At 42.6% G+C, this 22,719-nt stretch overlaps 1 protein-coding gene across 13 annotated transcripts in view; it reads right to left on the bottom strand.

The window, feature by feature from the left end:
- Positions 1–22,719, bottom strand: part of PTPRT (protein tyrosine phosphatase receptor type T) — a 956,692-nt gene that overhangs the window by 190,261 nt on the left and 743,712 nt on the right. For all 13 annotated transcript variants that reach the window (XM_066235857.1, XM_066235861.1, XM_066235858.1 and 10 more), the window contains one exon: positions 12,755–13,028. In XM_066235857.1, coding sequence (XP_066091954.1) covers positions 12,755–13,028 — 274 coding nt within the window. The remainder of the gene's footprint in view (positions 1–12,754; positions 13,029–22,719) is intronic.

Raw genomic sequence — 22,719 nt, 5'->3', positions numbered from 1 at the left:
AAAAATAGTTTAAACAATCAATATGTCCACCTGGGAGAGTGACTGAAAAAATTAAGGTATAGCAAACCTAACCTTAACCCTGACCCTGACCTTAACCCTACAAACAAACAAACAAACAAACAACAATAAAAAAAAACAAGAAAGACCTTATGAACTAATAAAAAGTGATTTCCAGGTATCTATAGTATGTTATCTTTTCTACTGATAGAAGGGGAAATAAAATATGCATAAAGCTCTTAATTTTGCAAAAAAAATTTAAAAAGTTACAGTGTCTTCATCTACAGAATACTATAGTAGTAATACCTTCCACACATCTCGCTGGGTTGAACAAAATTTTGAGGGCACAGTGCCTGAAAGGTGGGAAGGTTACACATGAATGGTGTTACTGCTGTCATAAATAGATATCTGGGTTATGGACAGGATCATTTTCCCCGTCTTCAACAGAATAAATCCCAAGCTTTTCAGCATGGCGCGCAAGGCCTCCCCCTTCATCTGGTCTCTGTCTCCGGCCTTCTCTCCATCTCCTGGAACCAACCCGACCCCTTCTCCCCAAATGTATCGCGAAATTCCCATCTTTGGGCTTCTATCTAGGGGTTCCCTTTGCAGGAAATGCTATGGCCTCTGCCCTGTTGTCTGCTTGGCACACACCCCTTCTCTTTCAATATTCAGCTCAAAGGTGGTGGTCTCTATGAGACTTTTGCTAAAGCACCTCACCCCTCCACTTCCGGGCTTCCAGCTGTACATGGGGTGTCCCAGCCATGTGGCTCCTGTTACATAACAGCGTCCTGGACATATCTGTTATCATAACCCTTTCCCACTGGACCCTGGGTTCCCCGAGAGCAGAAACTATATCTTCTTTATCTGTGTATCCCCCTCCCACCACCACCAGTGATTCAGAGCAAGCCCTTCATAAATGATGATTGGATTTTCATCATCATCGCTGCTGTCATCTTCATCGTCACTGCTGTCAATTCCCCAACTCTGGACTTCAGTTTCTTTTGCTGCCAACGGAAGGAAACTGCGCAGTCTATAAGCTCGCTTTCATAACCACGTTGTATGATTCCCATTCCGCGGCGCCAGGACTTCGAGGCAATAAAACAGCTGGACAGATTACCCTCCTCCTGGGATGTCAGAAGAGTCATTCTTCTGAGCCTCGTGGGGAGGGGCTTAGACCTTGCACCAGGGACTGGCGACTCCCGGTTCTAAACCGACCTCGGCCGCAGCTGCCCCTCCGGGCCTCCCTGCACAGCTCTCACCTGACCTTAATGCTCCCCGCGCTCCATGAGCCATCCTTTGAGCTGTAATTACTAACTGATGTTTGTAAAGTCTTTGGAATTCTCAGGTGACAGATGTAATCAAAGGCCAATTTATTATGGTAATTGTTATTAGTACAGCAACTCGTTATTTGTTGATGTTAACGGCAGGGCCAGCAGGTGTTTCCAGATTGAGAGGCGGATGGTGGCTTGCCCCGTCTGGTGGGATAGGGAGAGAAATGAGGTGTGTGTGTGTGGGGGGGGATTTGGGGTTGTTGAGGGACTCCTGCTGATTTGAGTCCAGCCAGATTCTACTTTGGGGTGGGGGAGGCAGGGAGGTTGTGACTCAGCAGGAAGCACGGCATGCATGCATGGGACGGCCCAACCGCATCTTTACATGCACGGGGAGGTTCAAACCCAGCTCGGCCTCTGGTTTCTGGAATGTGCTTCAGTAAAGCACGGCCCCCTCTGAATCTTGGCTTGCTTGTCTGTTACATGAAGATACATATAACATCAATTTACACTTCTTACTGTTGGAGAATGGGTTTGAAGCAAGGATGAATGGATTTGGTGAGACCAATGAAGAGGCTGTTGGGGTTTCCCAGGCAAGAGATAATGGTATTCAGAACTAGGATGGTGACCGTGCAGGTGAGAAAAACAAACGGGCAGGAGAGAGGCTCAGAGTGTAGAACCAGCAGAACTCGGTGACAACTGGATGGGGAAGGGGAAGCGTCTTGGCCAGCCCACCTCCTGAAATAGGAAAGACTTAGGGATGGTTTTGGAGGGAAGAACTGATTTAAAGAGATCATTGCCTAGTATTTCTATCAGTCTTTTGTAAGTTTGATTTACTTGGCTCTCCTCTCAACTTGGTATTCTGATAAATGGAGTTTACGAGATTGCCAAATTGGGGGCTATGGTGTAAACGACGGAACTTGACCAAAATTCAGCCTCTGGGAAGGGCCAGCGGAAGGACTGTCTCACCTCTCCACCTGTCTTTCTCTAAGTATAACATCCCCAGCCTTCCTCTGAAATCTTTCTCTCCTCTGTGCATCCAGGGTGTCAGCTGGTGTCGCTGTACACCCTGGACTTCACTGATTATGCTTCTCCACCCTGAAGTCCCTCCTCTTGTATCCTGTCCCCAATCTACTCAAACTCGATGGGGGTTAAAAATGTCGGTGCACCCATAGATTTTGCTTGTTATTTCCTTCATTTGCCTCCACACTCTGCCTCATATATACCACTGCCTCATATATATACCACATAGTCTAATAATAGTCTAATAATGATAGCTGACTTTGTTTACTGCCTGCCAAACACCACAAGGAGAATTTATTTCATGCATCGTCTCATTCAATATTTACCAACATTTTTATAAATTTGATACTATGGGCATCAATGTTTTCCAAATGAGAATGAAACTCAAGAGAGTTGAAGTCACATGTAGGAGGTCACATAGATGGAAAGATCATGTACTAAGCATAGTCATTAAAGGTGCTCAGGGGAAAGAAACTTCAGATCCATTCATCTTATTTAGTGGCATTAATTAATAGCATTTAGGCCATTATATAGCCCAAGAAACAGACAGATTCCTTAAGTAAAAATGGCTCCATTAAATTTTGGTTTAGTATTATATTATATCACAGCATTGATGGAACAAGGACTAATAGGGTGGTTGAGCAAACATGATATTATGATGCTGACTGGTTTCTTCTCAGGGCCCCTTATGTATGGAGATATGCATACATTCATATATATATAAACATATTCAATATATCATATAATCATCTGATATATAATACATATGCTATATCTCTATATATCATCTATATATTCTATATGTATCTATGTATCATATGATCATGTTATATGTTCTATATATCATATGATCATGTATCATCTATATATAAGTATGATAAACCCTTTTCTAGGATCTCTTATGAAAAATATGTAAGGTTCTTTCTCTCCAGTAGGAGAAGCTATGGTAAGATGCCATATGCTCTTTTTTTGTCTTGGCTTCTAGGAAGTTCAAGAGAAATAATGTTCTATTTCATTAACTACCTATACTAGGCCTCTGGAACAATGATTACCTCTTTTCCATTAAGAGTTTTGAGCTACTTTAAGATGTTATTTTAACTGACTATGAGTATATACACGTTCATATATACATGCACATATATGTAAATACACACATGCTAAAATACTTATCTGTATATGTGTACATGTACACATACGTTGAACGCACACACACATTTATGTTTGGAAGATCTTCATTTGAAAGGTGCTTAGGAATATGCAAAGAGTAACCACACCTATTGTTGCCTCCTCCCAAAGACCCCAGTGGGCTTGGGGGTGGCCCTCATCCCCATCTGACAGATGGGGAAACTGCAGCTCAGTAGGCCAGTATTCAGTTCACGTAGCTAATAAATGGCCCCGTCAATGCTTAAACCCATGGATCTACTTTCCACATTCAGAGATTTCCCCCACTTTTTCACCAGCTGGGGGGCCAACTGGGCTGAGAGTCATGGAGGTGCTCAGTTTGCAAGGGGCCAGATGGAGGCAGAACCCCTGCCCAAGGAAACTGGGGCTGCTGTTTCCATGAGCCTCTTGGGGATGGAGTCTGGAGTCAAGACCCAGGCTGACAAGATTATCAGCTGTCAACATTTGTGTAACCTTCATTTCCTTCTCCAAATGAGTTTAAAGTATATTTGCATAGAAAGGAAAATGCTCTTGGTCCCTCAGGTCTTGTACAATGATAGTAAAATCTGTAGGCACTGTAACTGAGTGAAAAAACAAGAAATTAGCAACCTGGGGAGCTCATCTTGGTCTTTGTACAAGATGACACTTGGGGAATTTCCCTCTCCCCTGGAATGAGAAGTTTGAGACCCAGCAGAGCTCTCCCAGAAGTTCAGAGCTTTGAAGAGCAGGGGATAAGTCTGAAGTGGTGGAAGAGAGGCCTGGAGGAGCTGGGTGGTCCCCAGGAGACAGAACTCACTGAATACTGGAAAGGAATCCTAGCCAGCTCAACGGGGAATGGGATGTTGGCTCTGTTGACAGACGAACACCGGGAGGGGGCAGTTCATCCCAGGCCAAGTCTTTCAGAAGTGGTTATAAAAAGTTGTTATGATAAACTTGGGTTCAAATGTCTGTTTCAGTCCTCTTCTCCACTTCTACAGGTCTTCCACAGAGCTAACAAAACGCAGAACTACGTTCCAAACAAGACTATGACAACAGGTCAGAACAAGGATACGTGTAGGCCTTCGGTTCGCAGTTTTCCCTTACCCTGGCTCAGCCACTGACGGGTGGGAGAGATCTGAGGTCTTCTGAAGCCTCTCTACCATGCTGCTTGGGAGACTTGGAGGGATTGTTTTCTTTCAAGGTGGAACAGTATCACAGGGAATATTAGACATTTCTTTACCATACCTCCATGGAGGTAGAAAGAGAAAGCTGTTACTAAAAGCCCTCTTTCAGCATGGAGTGACTGAGGCTCTATGAGATCCCGGGGTGCTTCTGGAAATCCAACGAGCCACTGATTTAAATAAAGTCACTTTGTGCGACCAGTCAGGAGGCAGTATATGTATAGGTGAAAGCATCTTGCTTAGTGTCTGGGATACAGCAAGAGCTTAATAACTGAAAGTTCTTAGGACCTGTGATAGGAACTACGTAGGTGCTCCGAGAGGGAGTCTAAGTATTATGAGAATTTGAAGGGAAAGCTCAGGGCATAATGAAGGAGTGCGGTGGTCATCAGGATGTGCCCCCAGGTCCCAGTTCTCCCTGAAGGCACATTGCTGGAATATGCTGCCTCATTGTTTTGAAATTAAGCATGACCACATGACTGGCCTTGGCCAACAGACTTCGAAAAGGCTGTGCACAATTTTATGTGGGATTCTTTAGAGCCAGTTCCCTACTTGCCAGATTTCCCTTTCTCTGCCTTGGTGAATATTAAAACACGTGTCCAAATGGGCTTTCCATTAACCTGAGCTCCCGAGTGACTACAGTAAGCAGAGCCCATCTGCTGACTTATTCTGGACATGTACAAGGAAGGAAAAATATTTTCTGGTAAGACAGGGAGGCATCGTGGTTGTTTGTTACTACAGCATAATTGACTTTATCCTAACCAATATAGGGGTTTTCTAATAAACTCCCTGACAAAATATCTAAGACCCAAGCCATGAGATAGCCTGTGTGCTCCTAGCCCAAACTCATCTGAGCTCGGGTTCTCCACATCTTCTTAATCCATGCCCCACCTGCGCCTTTCTCATGTGACATGTGAACAGTCACTAAACTAAAAAGAGAATTAAAAAAAAATGGGGCTGGGAGGGCCAAGACCATACCCAAAAGACAAGATCAATTGTGTTAAAAGATTCAACAGGACATATGTCGGGCTTTAAAGGTAAACTGAGGAGAATAAAGCCCGTGTTGGGATTATAAAGCAATTGAGTCGTGGCTGAGTCAAGGCAGTCAACAGCCATCGCCATGGCTCAGCAGCTTTCCTAGAGTTAGGGAGCTATGTGCTCCCATGTAGAGTTTACTGGACAAGTTGGATTATGCCAGGTAAGGATGCTCACACACTCCCCTCCCCTTTCCCAGAGAAAGGGAAATGAGTACAAATATTATAATAATGGTGACAGATGCCTTATATGCATTGTCTCATTTGCTCTCTCCAAAACCGGGGGAGGTAGATCATTAATCACCTTATACATCTTGAGATGTTAAGTAACCAGCTGCAGTTCACATATCTGGTAACAGCCATAATTTAAAGCCAAGTCTGCTTGACGTCCAAGTCTCAGTTCCTTCGTCACACCAGGCCATAGAAAACCCACTGATAGGCAAACATTCTTTCAACAGTTCTTGGACACAACTAAATAGAGTTTCTTTCAGTTCATTCACAGACACAGATTTTTTTTTCCCCCTAGCCCAGTGCTACCTAGATTATCCCAACTATTATAATGTGATTACACTACAAACATGATGACCCATTCTAAATAGCATCTGGCTTCCAACTGCTCTCAAGAGGCAATTAAGTTCAGGAGCTGGAAGAGGCAGTGAGAGAAAAGAGAACAATCACCCTTCTCCTTCCCACTTCATTTATTTAGCTCACCATTTGGCAGAAGCATCATCCAGGTGAAATGTGTCCCCACGTGATAAAAAAGACATGGCAAGGAAAGAGTTTTCTCTCTGCATAAATATAGAACATCCTGCCTGACCAGGCGGTGGCGCAGTGGATAGAGCGTTGGACTGGGATGCGGAAGACCCAGGTTCGAGACCCCGAGGTCACCAGTTTGAGCGCGGGCTCATCTGGCCTGAGCAAAAGCTCACCAGCTTGGGCCCAAGGTCGCTGGCTCGAGCAAGAGGTTACTTGGTCTGCTGAAGGCCCGCAGTCAAGGCACATATGAGAAAGCAGTCAATGAACAACTAAGTTGTTGCAACGCGCAATGAAAACTAATGATTGATGCTTCTCATCTCTCCATTCCTGTTTGTTTGTCCCTGTCTATCCCTCTCTCTGTATCTGTAAAGAAAAAAAAAAGAAAAAAAAAAGTGGATAAATATAGAACATCTGCAACCACATCGGCCCAGGAGAGGTGGCTTCTGATAGATATTTTTGCATAAATTTACCACACTTGTTTTGTATTCAACTTTTAATTATAGTCCTTTCAACTTCACAATCACGGCTAATGGTGGTGGGGAAGCAGAGAACAGTAGATTCAGCAGACCTCATTCTGGGAAGAGTGGGAAAGAAACAAGACAAAATAGTACCCACCCACTGTTTACAACTGAGACTGCTACTCTGGGCACCATTTGGAGGATATGGAGGAAATCAAGGCTTCCCAGGAGCCTGGAGCTTGGGAAATGAGACAGCTGGGGAAAAGTTTTACTACAATGATGGAAGGAAAGTCCTTCTGGGCTCATCTGTCTACGGTGAAAATAGTGCAGAACCACCTCCCTCATGCTACACTGAATGGAACCCCAGACTGTATTCATACTTACTAGGTGCCTTTCAGTATTTAATATCTTTCCTCAGCTCTCAGAGTAAGTGCATGAAGCATTACTGTTTTAATTTTATAAATAAGAAAACAGAAACTCAGAGACAACAAGAAGCAGTTTGTAACCTCAATCATTCATTCATCCATTCATAAAGTGATTGTTGAATATTTACAATGTCTTTTTTTGTGACAGAGGCAGAGTCAGAGATAGGGACAGACAGAGACAGACAGACAGGAAGGGAGAGAGATGAGAAACATCAATTCTTTGTTGCAGCTCCTTAGTTGTTCATTGATTGCTTTCTCATATGTGCCTTGACGGGGGGTGGGGGGGGAGGCTACAGCAGACCGAATGCCCCCTTGCTCAAGCCAGTGACCTTGGGCTCAAGCTGGTGAGCCTTGCTCAAACCAGATGAGCCCACACTCAAGCTGATGATTTTGGGGGTCTCAAACCTGGGTCCTCCACATCCCAGTCCAATGTTCTATCCACTGCGCCACCGCCTGGTCAGGCTATTTACAATGTCTTAAATATTGTACTTAGTATGGAAGAAAGAACAGCAAACAAAACAGAATTTCTACCTCCCAGAGCTCAGTCTAATGAGGAAGTCTCGCACTACACAAAAACAAGTGCAATTAAAAATACGCCCAGTGTTATAGAGAAAATGAACAGGCTAACATGCAGGTGAATATAGGCATGAATGAATCCTAGATAATATGGTTGGGGAGTTCCCAGAGGATGTGATATTAATGCTGAAATCTAAAAAATAAGAAGGCATCAGTTTTGCAAAGGATAAATTAAAGAGAGCTTCCTTCAGTAAAATAAGAGCTTGCACAAAGGCTCTGAAGTGAGAAAAGTATCTTAGAATGTTTGAGAAGTAGTGTCTTAGAAAATGATCAAGAGAGGAAGGGTAGTTAAAATGTAGCCAGAATTACTATACCCGAAGTACGATGCTAAATTTTGGGCACTTGTTTTTAAGGAAGGTCCTGGGAAAAAGCAGTCTGTCTACGAGAGAACAAAATACATAGGATGAAAGAGATACATAATTCATGCCGTGTGAGAAATAGAAGTAATTGCATGTTAAATATCAATAAGAAATGGCCAGGGTGGCCAGGGATGGTTGTTGGTACTGTCCTATATTCTCCAAAAGGATGACATGGGGGAAAAAAGATTTGGTTTGTTTGAATCAATAGAAGTGATCAAGAGGAGAGAGGTAAGGAGACAGAATTTGGCTTTACAGAAGGAAGGGAGTGCTGATAATTTTACCTGTTCCCCAATGAATCAAGTCCCCCTCCATAGAACTGCAGCGGTCAAGCTGAGGCTATATAATGACCTACCAAGAATGCTTTATTTGATATATCTTGTTGGCCTCAAGTCTAGCCTAGATGACACCTCAAAATCTATCCAACTCTAAAATGCTATAGCTCTATAAAATAGTTGTATTGAAAACAACTGGTTACAATACACAACTCACAAGACAGAGTTTAGGATTCAGCACCGTGGACAGTTCCCCACAGCTAGGACTGCCTTGCATTCCCTAAGAGAGCATCAGTGAGTAAACGTGATATTACTAACCCCCAACACAAGTGCCTGTGAGCTACTCACACTCTATGAAAATGCCTGCAAGGACTCTGAGCACCATACCTCATAATTCACATCATACTTGTACCCTCCATAGTGTTTATATGACTAGATTTAAAATACTTCCCATTTATATAGATCGCTGTAGAGTTTGCAAAATGTCTATCTTCATCCTAATAACATTAAATGAGTGACCTTTGCACATTCTTAAATCTAATCATTAATTATTTGACATATTATTTCACATACTTATTTGTTTATTTTGGGTTTTTCCTCTACTAGAATGTAAACACTATGAGGATAGGGAGTTCTTTGTCTGTTTGGCTTACTGCTTTAGTCTCAACACTTAGAAGAAGTATATGTCTTATCTTTACATATATATATGTGCTTGCTACATGTTCACTCAATTTATCAATAGTATCTAAACCTTTTAATAGCTTACTTCAAGGCACACGTTTACTAGGGTTTTGTGCATAGGCAGTGTGATGATAAAGGCTGAGTATTTGGCCACTCTGCTAAGCTGAAAACCACCCTTAATATCTATAGAATAAAGATATCTGGACCCTAAAATTCTCTTACCTTGCTTAGACTGAAACTTGCAGGTAAAGTCGGGAACCAGGGAACCATGAAATTGATGGATAGTGAATGGTTCAACCTGGCTCACCACTGTCCAGCAGTAAGTGGCCATTATCCTTTCCTCTAACTTGTTTCAAGTTTACCATAACTTGCTTCATCCTTTGTTTCGAATCTTCTAGTGACAAGGATCTGCTGAATTATGGTTTTTACCTGACCCCAGATATATCCCCCCCCCCCCTTTTACGAGGGGAGAAAAGCAGCACTTTAAAAATAATCAAATCTAGTGCCTTTGTCTTTTGGCTTGCTTTACAGTTGCTGATTTTTATGTTTACTTATAGTTCCCTTTGTTTCTTTTCCTCTTCTTGGTAGGTTGTTAATTCCTGGATTTTTAACAATAGTTTAGAAGGCTGCCTTTATTTTTAAAAACTATCCTTTAAAACAAGTCTCTTGATCAAAACTAAAATAGTATTTATTCCATCCTGTCTAAAGTGAGAAAATTAGCAGATTTTTATTTAGACTCATAAATGCTCTCTTTTTAAAGTTTTTATTGACACAATAGTGAATTAGAGACCCTGATCATGATTGTTAATTTTTTCTTTTTTACATTATACATCCTCTCTTTAAGTAATTAGTTTTTATATTAACCTTCTCTTTTGTAACTTACTTTGAGCAAGTATTTAGCATTAACCCTATGTATAATTTGTTTCCATGCTCACTGTGGGTCATTTTATCCCATATTTCTCTAGTCTTGATTTCTTTATTTTGATTCATTGCTCGGCCAGTTGCTCTCTGAATGATTTATTAGAAGCAGGGCATGCGGGAGCCTGTGGATACTGAAAATGTCTTTCTGATGTATTTGCACAAGAACAACAACTTGGCTGATAAGGAATTTGTGGGTTATCACATTTTCTTCTCAAAAAAAAAAAAAAGAAAGAAAAGAAAGAAAAAGAAACCTCCAGGCTTAGCCGCATTGTCCGCTTGCTGTGTGATGTGGAGAAATCTGAGAGGCCAGGCAAAGATTCGTCAGCCCGAGAATAGCTTTTCTGCTCCTGTGACCCCTTCGCCCAGCCCTGTTTGGTGAAACTTAATATTAAACACAGTAATTTGAAAAAGTGTGAAGGTTTTCTCTTGCTGGAAAAATACAACACTCTGAAAACACAACAGCTCTGGCAACTTTTCCTCTCTCTGTTCCTGCGAGGCCAACTGCACCCTCAACAAACGTGGCCCAAGCACCTTTCTGGTTCCACACCTGCTTGTGTTTCATTACCACACTTTCTTTTCTTTTTTTTTTTTTTAAGTGAGAAGAGGGAAAATAGAAAGACAGACTCCTGCATGTGCCCCAACCGGGATCCACTGAACAACCCCTGTCTGGGGCTGATGCTTGAATCAACTGAGCTATCCTCAGTGCCTGAGGCTGATGCTTAGACAACTGAGCCCCTGGTAGTGAGAGGGGAGGAGAGAGAGAAGGGAGAGAGGAAGGAGAAGAGAAGCAGAGGGTCGCTTCTCCTGTGTGCCCTGACCCGGGATCAAAGCTGGGATGTCTGCATGCGGGGCTGACGTTCTATCCACTGAGCCAACCGGCCAGGGCCACTGTACCTCTTAAATCCGAATGGAGAACACACATGGTGTGACTTAAAAGTGTAAGTAGTTACTGCTTATTAATGGGCAAGGCCTTGCTCATCTTGGAAGCAGTTGTAGAAATTGTTTCCTAAACGAGTCAGCTTCAGAGTGGGGTGACTTCATTCCCAATGCCAAAATCCCACGTCTTGAAAAGAGGGTCTCTTGTGTAACGTTTGGGGGGCAAACCCCCCAGAAGTCCTCTGCCTCCCCTGCTCGTCTGCTCAGGGCCCACCGTGCTTGTCCTGGAGTGCGCTACTCACTCTTTCCGGGTTTGAGACTCAGGATCTTGCTGGGCTGTATAGTATCTTAGCAGGAAGGTAACAGAGTGTGTACTGAGCACAGTTACTCCTCTTCCCAGCACCCAAACCCAAAGGCGTCTCTTGACTTGTCGCGAGAGCAGGGAAAGCCACGCCCCCCACCGCGGGGTCGGGCTGAACCAGGCAGCCGGCCAGTGTGGGTTCAGGGAATCAGGAGCGAGGCGGGCCCTGAGATGCTTCTGCCCTTCTTTGTGTCTCCCTCCCCAGCATGTCGGCGTCTCGCGTCTCGTGTAGAGGAGAGGCCCGACGGACAGGTGGAAGGCAGTCTGGCTGCTTCTCCTTGCAGTTTTCTACTCTCTGTGATCAGCGTTGCTTGCGCCAGTAATAAATGCAGAAAATGAAATACCAATGTGGAATTTAAATGGGCCTGTGGACATTTTAAATGTTAATTAGTTCCTCAAGCCGGGTTTCTTGCAAGGTGGTGACTGCCACCGACAGACTAAACTCTCCGTGCTTGCCACCAGAACCCTCACGGGCTCTTCCCCCACGCACGTCACACCGAGTCCTGCTCCTGTCTCAGCTCCCCCTTTCCCGACGAGCTTCTCCTCTCTTCAGCTGCACTGTGGAGCATGGCACTTCATCCCTTGCATTTCTATACGGGCGCATACTCCATAACCTTGGTATGAACTACACGAGCCCAGTGTGCATCAGTGCTTCCTGATGTCTTTGTTGAATGAATCAATGTGGAGCATGTCCACAGAAGCATCTTAGATGAAAAAGATAAACTTGTGTCATAAAAGGAACAAACTAAAGATATTTAGCATGTGGAAAGTAAGGACCAGAGTGGTGTGTCTGCGTGAAGGGGAAGTGAGGCGTAGGAAAGATCTTCTGCAGATGAAGAATACCGCCCCAGAAGGTGGCTGCAGTGGTTCTACGAGTCCCTAAGAGTACGGACCGAGAGCGATGCCTAGAAGTTACAATATTTTGACCAATGAAATACTTGACACAAAAATAGGTTACCTCGTCTCTGGGAGAAAAGAAAATATTTTCTCATGTGACTAATGGTAATGATAAAGGAGCTAGTAGTCTATGATGAACTAAAATAAATAGGCTTAGCACATTCAGAGATTTCAAATTGATAGGTATTTTATAGACGAGGAAATTTAAGATTCAGGCCATGTGATCTGCCCAAATAAAACACCTTTTTTTATCCTCTAATATCGGGCCATGTAATAAGTATTTTAGGCTTTATGGGCATAGTGTTTCTGTGCTAACCACTTACTTGTACTGTTACAGCATAAAGACAGGCCCAGACTATATATATGAAAAGCTAATGCTGTAGTAAAAACTAAATAAAACACCCTACTTACAAAAAGCACGGGGCAGATTTGGTCCATGGACCGTATCCATCAACCTCTACTCTACGCCGCATGGTCTTAAAAGGAAAAACACAAACAAGACCAGCAATGGCCTCCATGTGGCCATACTTACTCCATTGGCTTTGCTGAGTGCTTGAAAGTAGATACTGTAGCTTTTCAGAGGGGAAAGAGGAGGGTTCCAGTAGCCGTTGTACGTCTTGTTGTCGCCCACTGTAAAGGGCTGGGTGACAGGCAGGTTGGCAGGCTTCAACTCAGCAGCAAAGTAATGCAGGGAGTCGAGGCTGGAGGCATTCCGATAGCTCACAGGCACCGAAAAACACTCGATGATGTCAGCGGCCCGCCGTGATTTCTGAAGTCTCTCCTCCTTGACCACCAGCTGATAAACACTAGACAGGACAGAGAAGAGGCAGATGAATGCCACCTGGAGGGATGAGCTTGTTAGTCATCACCCTCACTTCCATCTACAACTAAACCTCCCTCTGAGCGTCAGACTTATAAACCCCTGCTTTGTAGAAATCTACTTCCGTTAGATGTCCCAGAGGATGCTCACACTGGATCCATCCTAAACGCCACTCAGTCCCAACCCTACAAGCTCGCCTGCTCCTCCTACATTTCTTCCTTAGGGAAGGAGAGCACTGTCCATCAAGGGCCGAGATCATGCATTTGGGGCTCATCCTCAATTTCTAGCTCCATAGATCTCACTCTGCATCTCTAACCAATAAGTCCTGTTGACTTGACATCAGTAATTGGCTTTAACTTCTTTTCCTCCTCCCACTCATAATGTTGAGGATGGGCCCTCCCCTTCTCTTACCCAGACTCAACTGGTCTCTTTGTCTGTAATTTATTTGATAAACTAACCAGTTGATCCGTTGATCTTTCTAATCATATAGAACTGTCCCTCTTCAGACACTTTCACAGGCACCCCATTATTCGAATGACCTAATCATAACTTCCCATCCTGGTATTTGGGGCACTTTGTGCCTGGCTTTCAGTCCCCCCTTCGGAAGTCTGATTACAGAGACGAGAAGAAATGGCCCATGCAAGGGTGTGGGGTTCCTCACCCTGACACGTACACTTAGGAAGAGGGTGTGGGATGAAAGAAAAAGAACGTGGGTGTTGTTTTGTTTTATTTTTTATTGTGGTAACTTCATCTCATCATCACTGGCTTGAAAATAAATTTAAGCTTTTTTCAGCTTGCTGGTAGCGATAAAACTGTATCTAAATGAGAATTACCCCCCAAAGTCACACTCTTGTGCAAAGCAAGTGGGTGCAATAAACTATTTAGGATTATTTGTAAATAACAGTGCTTTTTTTATGTAGTAGAAAAATCCTGATAGTATGAGAGAGGGATGACTTAAAACCCTCACCTCACAACATAGAGCATTTACTCACACATTTCCTCTCCAGTGACACTTTCTCTGTCTCTCCCAATGAGAAGACAGGCATTTATGACCACATTTTCTAACTGACCTTCAATGTCCTTTGCTGCTGACTTTCAATGTTCATTGCTCCTGCTTTTCGTTATGGTGACTGACCCCCATGCCCCTCTCCCCAGCTTTTCAGACCCAGGCTTGCCAGCAACTTTCATCTTTCCATTTCAGTATCTCCTGAGACAAGAACACTCGACTTGGGTCCCAAGTTGCAAGCTCCTCCCCAACCCCTAGAGGACTATTTCCTCAAACACCTTTAAGAGCCAAGCTTGCTGGAATTCCTCTGAGAGCCCAGATGCTAGACCATCGTGCCTCCTCTGATGCTTGAACTGAAGGCTTAGATGTTGACTCCTGCTTCTCTGAGAGAGACCAGGGACCTATCAGGGCCATCCGTCCATCTCTGATATATCCTGGGACCCCTTTTCTGTATTTAGGGACTAGGTCTCCAGCCAGGGACTGTAGGCATTCAGAATGTTGACATCAGATGATAGACAGTACACTGCAGCTCCAAGTTGAAGGCTGCCTGACTTCAGAAGAGCCCATTTGTTCCACCAGAAATGGACCTATCTTAGTTCAGTTCTTCCTGAAACAGACTCTGAGCCAAGGCTCCCATGTAAATGACGTGCTATGCTGTTAAGGACGTGGACCCAGGAGAAACCAGCAAGGGAATGAGGGAGAGAGGAGAGGAGGGAGGCAAGCGAGAATGCAATTTCAGGCAAAGTTCCAGTCTCAGTCTGATCCTAATAGGGAGCTCTGGAGTATAAACTGTGCCCCAGATTTAATCTCATCTCAAGCCAAGGGCTTTTGGGCCTCCAATACCCATCAGTTATTGGCTATATCCTCCACCACAGAGATATAAACTCCCAGGCACCCCAGTTCAGTGTGTGCAGGCAGACAAGGTAGTTGTGGTTGTCTAATGCAAACATTGGGAGAAGGTCACAACTATGAGTCACTCGCATCGAAGCACATGGAAGCTGGTAGATGGGCACACTTGAGGGGGACCTGAGTCAGCACCAACAGTGTCCCCTACAGGGCACTTGGGACTTGCATAGGCATAGAGAGCCAGTTGGACAAGGTAATTTTCAACCTTTCTTTCTGGCTCCATTTAGCTGAGGCACATGGTGATATCCCACCATTCACAGTGACTTTTTTTTTTATCACTGATTATTTTCTTCTATGATACTATTTGTTTATTTGTAAGTTTGTTTTCCTTTTAGAGTTGTATAAGAGTCACAGGTACAAGGAGTTGATAAATGTGTACAAAGATGAAATATCTAAATAATTGTAAACTAAAAACAGTTTCAGCCCAGTGGTAGTCCCTCTGGGCAGCTCCCACATTCATCAGCAGCTCCACTGGTCACTGAGCACACAGTCGCTGGCTGGCACCGCAAGGTGTTTGAGGCTCACCTGTGCCCTCTTTACCAAGATGGTAATTAGGTATTCTTCCACAGAAGAAATTAGGAAGGCAAGATCTGAGTACCAGACAGCTCATTGTTACTGTGATTACACTGTCTCTATGCCCATGTATTGGACAGAAGGAAGAAATATATTTTTTGAACAACAAAAATTTATACTGATCATTCAGACTGACAACACCAATTCAAATCCATAAACACAAGAGTCTTCCTCACCTTCCCCATTCCACATTTGTTTTTCCTTTTTCCTACAGTGAGCATCCTTGTTTCCAACATCAACACCATTACTCATAAACTTTCACACAATATACACGAAATTATCAGAATAAACTCATCAATGCCACAGCCCACTTTAGTGTTTATAAAATTTATGATTTCTGCCCTGCCCTGCTCCCAAAACTCTTCAGTCCTAAGCCATTAGATAGGGCAAAGCAAGGAAGGAACCTGTATATGATGGGGCAAGCTGTGATTGCCCAGTGTGGGCAGTGGAAACCCACCCAGTGTCCCTGACACCAGTGATTCGTGAGGTCAAAACTAGTTTCAGAATAACATTAAGATATTTTTTCCCTTTTGCACTTTCAGTGTCTCGCAAGTGTACCGAGGAGTTCTTTAATAGTTATAGGACTTCAGGAGGCAGCAAGATAGCGATGGAGCAGGCGGACGTATCAACTTCCACCTCCCAGAACCAAAGTGGATTACAACTTAATTTTAAGAACCATCATCTGGAAAAACCAACTGTGGACTAAACTAAGAGGACTCTTTAGCCAAGGATCACTGAAGAAGCCACACCGAGACTGGTAGGAAAAGCAGAAACGTGGAGAGGGCTGCCCAGCTCCTAGGAGCAAAGGGCAGCCTGGAGGGGCCTCTGTGGTGGGAAGTGAGTTTAGCAGAGAGGGGAGGGTTCTGGGCACCAGGAACAAAGCCCCAGCCTGCAGCCCCAGAGCCTAGAAGAAGCATATGGACAGTATTTAGCTGTGAAACAAGTCAGGATACTGTTTGTGAGAAAGAAACAGATCTCTCAGACCCAGGATTCTTCTTAAAGGGACCATGCAGAAAACCTCTTTCACAACCACTCACCTGGGGCTCCAGGGGATGGGGAGAGAGGAGAGGACCGGAGTAGCAGGAAGAGAGTGTAATCTAGGAGGCACAGGGAGAAACACTTTGAGGGACAGCCACCCAAACCCCTGGGCTGAGTCACTCCCCAAATATAAAGTAAATATTTCCCCTGGTAACAGCAATACCAGCAAAGGAAAGCAGGAAACCAGCCAAACAAGCTCTCCCACAGCACTCAGAGCAGAGTTGCTTGGAAGGAGGGATCCTTCAGGAATATAGTATTGAGTGCTGAGGTCTGAGCTGCAACACCCCCACCCACACTGCTGAGGGCTCACTGGAGGGCAGGTGGTGGAGGATGCCAAAGAGCGGTCCCATTGGAGGGGGCGGAAGCCAGGCCGGCCATGAGTAAGGCCTGAAGTGAGCTCAGTCTCACCTGGCGGGGGCAGAGGGGATGCATGAAAGCAGTCCAGCCTGGCTGCAGGCCTGCCTGCAATCCCGCCAGCAGGGGAAAGGTGAAAGCCTGGGAATTGCAGAGACCTGCGACTGGGCGTGGCCACACAGACCCACCTGGCTCATGGAGCCGGAGCTTGCAGCCTGACGTGGAGCACAGTTCCATCCGTGGGGGCAGGGCAAAAGCCCAAGAACAGGTGAAGACCCGCGGCAGAGCATAGGTGTGCAGCCCTGCCCTTGGTGCCAAGGCTTGCGGCCCCGGGCATGGCATGCAGCTCCACCTGCAGGGGTGAGGCGAAGGCTGAGGCCTGCTGAGGATTGTAGACCTGGGCACCTGAACACAGCCACTCCCATGAAGGAGAGGCAGAAACTGCAGCGCCAGCCGCAGTGGGCTGGTGCCGGCAATGCCCATACCCAAACGCCCGAGTCAGTGTCAGAGGGGGTGGCAGGCCTGCAGACAGACCAACCTAGGGAACACAGAGATCACACCCATTGGACTCCAGTGGCCACACCTTTCTTATACACAGACAAAATGGGAAGGCAGAGAAATGCAACCCAAATGAATCAAGAGAAATCCCCAGAAAAGGACATGAATGAGTCAGATATAACCAAATTACCAGATGCAGAGTTTAAAATGATTGTTAGGATGCTCAAAGATCATAGAACAACAATTTGTTCTAAAAAAATGTCAAAAAAAAATAGATGAATATAACGAACACCTAAATAAAGACATAGCAAGTATAAAAAAGGACATTGAAATAATAAAAAAGAATCAGTCAGAAATGACAAATACAATATCAGAAATAAAGACCATAATGGAAAGAATTAAAAGCAGGATGGATGAAGCTAAGGATTGAATGAGTGAGTTAGAAGAGAAGATAAACAAAGGCATGGAAGCAGAGCAGCAAAAAGAAAAGAGACTCAAAAAGTCTGAGGAAACTCTAAGAGAGCTCTGTGATAACATGAAGAGAAATAACATCTGCATCATAGCAGTTCCTGAAGAAGAAGAGATAGAACGAGGGATAGAGACTTTGTTCAATCAAATCATAGCTGAAAACTTCCTTAAACTGATGCAGGAAAAAGTCACACAAGTTCAAGGAGCACAGAGAATTCCATTAAAGAGAAACCCAAAGAAGTCTACACCAAGACACATCATAATTAAAATACCAAAGCTAAGAGATAAAAAGAAAATATTGAAAACTGCTAGAGAAATAAAGGCTATCACATACAAAGGAGCCCCCATAAGGATGACATCCGACTTCTCAACAGAAACACTCGAGGCCAGAAGGAAATGGCAAGAAATATTCAAAGTAATGCAGAACAAGATCCTACAACCAAGACTACTTTATCCAGCAAGGCTATCATTTAAAATTGAAGGAGAAATAAAAAGCTTTCCAGACACACACAAAAAAACCTCAAGGAATTCATTACAACCAAACTAATGCTGCAAGAAATGTTAAGGGGCCTGTTGTAAACAGATCAAAGGGGGAAAAGAATATAGCAAAAGAGGATTACAGCTTTAAAGAATAAAATGGAAAGAAACAACTACATATCAATAGTAACCTTAAATGTAAATGGATTCAATGATCCAATGAAAAGACACAGGGTAGCTGCATGGATAAAAAAACAGGACCCACACATATGCTGTCTACAAGAAACATACTTCAAAACAAAAGATGCACACAGACTGAGTAAAAGGATGGAAAAAATATTTCATGCAAATGGAAATGAAAAAAAAAGCTAGGGTAGTAATACTTATATCAGACAAAATGGACTTTAAAATAAAGGATATAGTAAGAGATAAAGAAGGTAACTACATAATGATAATGGGAACAATCCAACAGGAAGATATAACCATTATAAATATCTACGCACCTAATATAGGAGCACTTAAATATATAAAGCAGACTTTGATGGATATAAAGGGTGAGATCAACAGCAATACTATAATAGTAGGGGATTTCAATACCTCACTAACATCACTAGATAGATCCTCAAGAAAGAAAATTAACAAAGAAACTGCAGGCTTAAAAGACACACTAAATCAACTGGATTTAATAGATGTCTTCAGAACCTTTCACCCTAAAGCAGCAGAATATACATTCTTTTCAAGTGCTCATGGTACATTCTCTAGGATAGACCACATGTTAGGGCACAAAAGTGGTCTCAACAAATTTAAGAAGATTAAAATCATATCAAGCATTTTCTCTGATCACAAAGGCATAAAACTAGAAATCAACCACAACAGAAAAACTGAAAAATACTCAAACACTTAGAAACTAAATAGCATGTTATTAAATAACAAATAGGTTAACAATGAGATCAAAGAAGAAATAAAGATATTCCTAGAAATGAATAATAATGAGCATACGACAACTCAAAATTTATGGGACACAGCAAAAGCAGTAGTGAGAGGGAAGTTCATAGCATTACAAGCATACCTTAGGAAGCTAGAAAAAGCTCAAATAAACAATTTAACCCTACATCTAAAAGAACAAGAAAAAGAACAGCAAGTAAAGCCCAGAGGTAGTAAAAGGAAGGAAATAATAAAGATCAGAGTGGAAATAAATGACATAGAGGCTAAAGAAACAATACAGAGATCAATGAAACTGGGAGCTGGTTTTTTGAAAAGGTAAACAAGATCTATGAACCTTTAGCCAGACTCACCAAGAAAAAAAAGAGAGAGGACTCAAATAAATAAAATTAGAAATTAGAGTGGAGAAATAACAACTGACACAACAGAAATACAAAGGATTGTAAGTAAATACTATGAAGAACTGTACGCCAAAAAATTAGACAACCTAGATGAAATGAACAAATTCCTTGAAACATATAATCTTTTAAAAATCAATCTGGAAGAGAGACAAGATGGCGCTGGAGTAGGCGGATGTACCAACATCTACCTCCCAGAACCAAAGTGAAATACAAACTAATTTTAAGAACTATCATCTGGAAAAACCAACTTTGGACTAAACTAAGAGGACTCTTCAACCAAGGAACACTGAAGAAGCCACACCGAGACTGCTTAGTGTATCCCAAGGTTCTCTTTACCATGCCACAGTTGCAGAGCTCCAGGGAAAAGCTACCTGGTCTCATCTCTCCAGGTATAGGAGAACAGAAGCTCCATATCCACACATGCTGCAAATGGCTTCTCCAGTCTACCTGAATCATTACCAGCTAGAAGCAGCAGTCATTGGGACTTGGACGTGAGCTGCAAAGTATAGAATGGTGACAACAATTCCAGTGCCATGCGGACTTTTCCTGGATGTGGACTTTTCCTGGACTCCTGCTCCCTGTGACAGATCCTAACAGACTGAACTGTGGTTGGGTTGCATTTTTCAGGGATTTGGCATGGTGATGGGGCCAACTTGGACTTGGTGAACATGTTAAGGACACTACTCTTTTATGGATTCTTGCTGTATTGGCCAAGAGTTTGCTTAAAGGCTTTTAATCACTGTAAAAAAAATTAGAAGGCTGGATAAAGAAGATGGGGCACATATACACCATGGTATACTAGTCAGCTAGAAGAAATGATGACATCGGATCACTTACAGAAGATTGGTGGAATCTTGATAACAGTATGCAGAGTGAAATAAGCGAATCAGAAAAAAACAAGAACTGCAGGATTCCATACATTGGTGGGACATAAAAGTGAGACTAAGAGACATGGACAGGAGTGTGGTGGTTATGGGGGGTTGGAGGAGGGAAGGAGGGAGAAAGGGAGGGGGTGGGGGAGGGGTACAAAGAAAACTGGATAGAGGGTGACGGAGGACGATCTCTCTTTGGGTGATGGGTATGCAACAGAACTAAATCACAAGATAACCTGGAAATGTTTTCTTTGACTATATGTACCCTGATTTATTGATGTCACCCCATTAAAATAAAAATTTATTTATTTAAAAAAAAGAAATAAAAAAAATCAATCTGGAAGACTCAGAAAACCTAAACAGACTGAATACAACAAATGAGATCAAAATAGTTATCAAAAAACTCCCAACAAACAAAGCCCTGGGCCCGATAGCTTCACAAGTGAATTCTACCAAATATTCAAAGAAGAACTAACTCCTATCCTTCTCAAGCTATTTGAAAAAATTCAAGAGGAAGGAAGACTTCCAATCTCCTTTTATGAGGCGAGCATAATTCTGATTCCAAAACCAGGCAAAGACAACACAAAGAAAAATTATAGGCCAATATCCCTGATGAATTTAGATATTAAAATCCTCAACAAAATATATATTAGCCAACCAGATCCAGCAATGTATGAAAAAAATCATACACCATGATCAAGTGGGATTTAATCTGGGGAGTCAAGGCTGGTACAATATTCGTAAATCAACCAATGTGATTCATCACATAAACAAAAGGAAGGAGAAAAACCACATGATAATTTCAATAGATGCAGAAAAAGCATTTGATAAAATCCAGCACCCATTCATGATCAAAACTCTCAGCAAAGTGGGAATACAGGGAATATACCTCAACATGATAAAGGCCATCTATGACAAACTCACAGCCAACATCATACCCAATGGGCAAAAATTAAAAGCAATCCCCTTAAGATCAGGAACAAGGCAGGGGTGCCCCCTTTCACCACTCTTATTCAACATAGTTCTGGAAGTCCTAGCCACAGCAATCAGACAAGAAGAAGAAATAAAAGGCATCCAAATTGGAAAAGAAGAAGTAAAACTATCATTATTTGCAGATGATATGATATTGTATATAGAAAACCCTAAAGTCTCAGTCAAAAAACTACTGAATCTGATAAGTGAATTCAGCAAGGTGACAGGATATTAAATTAATACTCAGAAATCAGAGGTATTTTTATACACTAACAATAAAATGTCAGAAAGAGAAATTGAAAAAACAATCCCCTTCACTATTGCAACAACAACAACAAAAAGTACCTAGGAGTAAATTTAACCAAGGAGATTAAAGACTTGTACTTGGAAAATTATAAAACATCGATCAAAGAAATCAAGGAAGATACAAACAAGTGGAAGCATATATCGTGCTCAAGGTTAGAAAGAATAAACATCATTAAAATGTCTATATTACCCAAAGCAATTTATAAATTCAATGCAAAACCAATTAAAATACCAATGACATACTTCAAAGATACAGAACACATATTCTAAAAATTTATATGAAACCAAAAAAGAACATGAATAGCCTCAGCAATCTTGAAAAGAAAGAATAAAGTGGGAGGTATCACACTTTCTGATATCAAGTTATACTACAAGGCCATTGTACTCAAAACAGCCTGGTACTGGTATAAGAACAGGCATATAGATCAATGGAACAAAACAGAGAACCCAGAAATAAACCCACACCTTTATGGACAACTGATATTTGACAAAGGAGATAAGAGCATACAATGAAGTAAAGACAGCCTCTTCCACAAATGGTGTTGTGAAAATTGGACAGCTACCTGCAAAAAAATGAAACTAGATCACCAGCTTACACCACTCACAAAAATAAACTCAAAATGGATAAAAGACTTAAATGTAAGCCATAAAATCATAAGCATCTTAGAAGAAAACAGGCAGTAAGCTCTCCAACATCTCTCGCAGCAATATATTTGCTGATTTATCTCAACGGGCAAGTGAAATAAAAGACAGGATAAACAAATGGGACTATATCAAACTAAAAAGCTTTTGCACAGCTGAAGACAATAAGAACAGAACAAACTACACAATGGGAGAACATATTTGACAATACATCTGATAAGG

The sequence above is a fragment of the Saccopteryx bilineata genome, chromosome 6 (genome assembly GCF_036850765.1).
Source record: "Saccopteryx bilineata isolate mSacBil1 chromosome 6, mSacBil1_pri_phased_curated, whole genome shotgun sequence".
Classification (NCBI taxonomy): domain Eukaryota; kingdom Metazoa; phylum Chordata; class Mammalia; order Chiroptera; family Emballonuridae; genus Saccopteryx; species Saccopteryx bilineata.
This window is presented reverse-complemented; position numbering and strand designations above follow the sequence as displayed.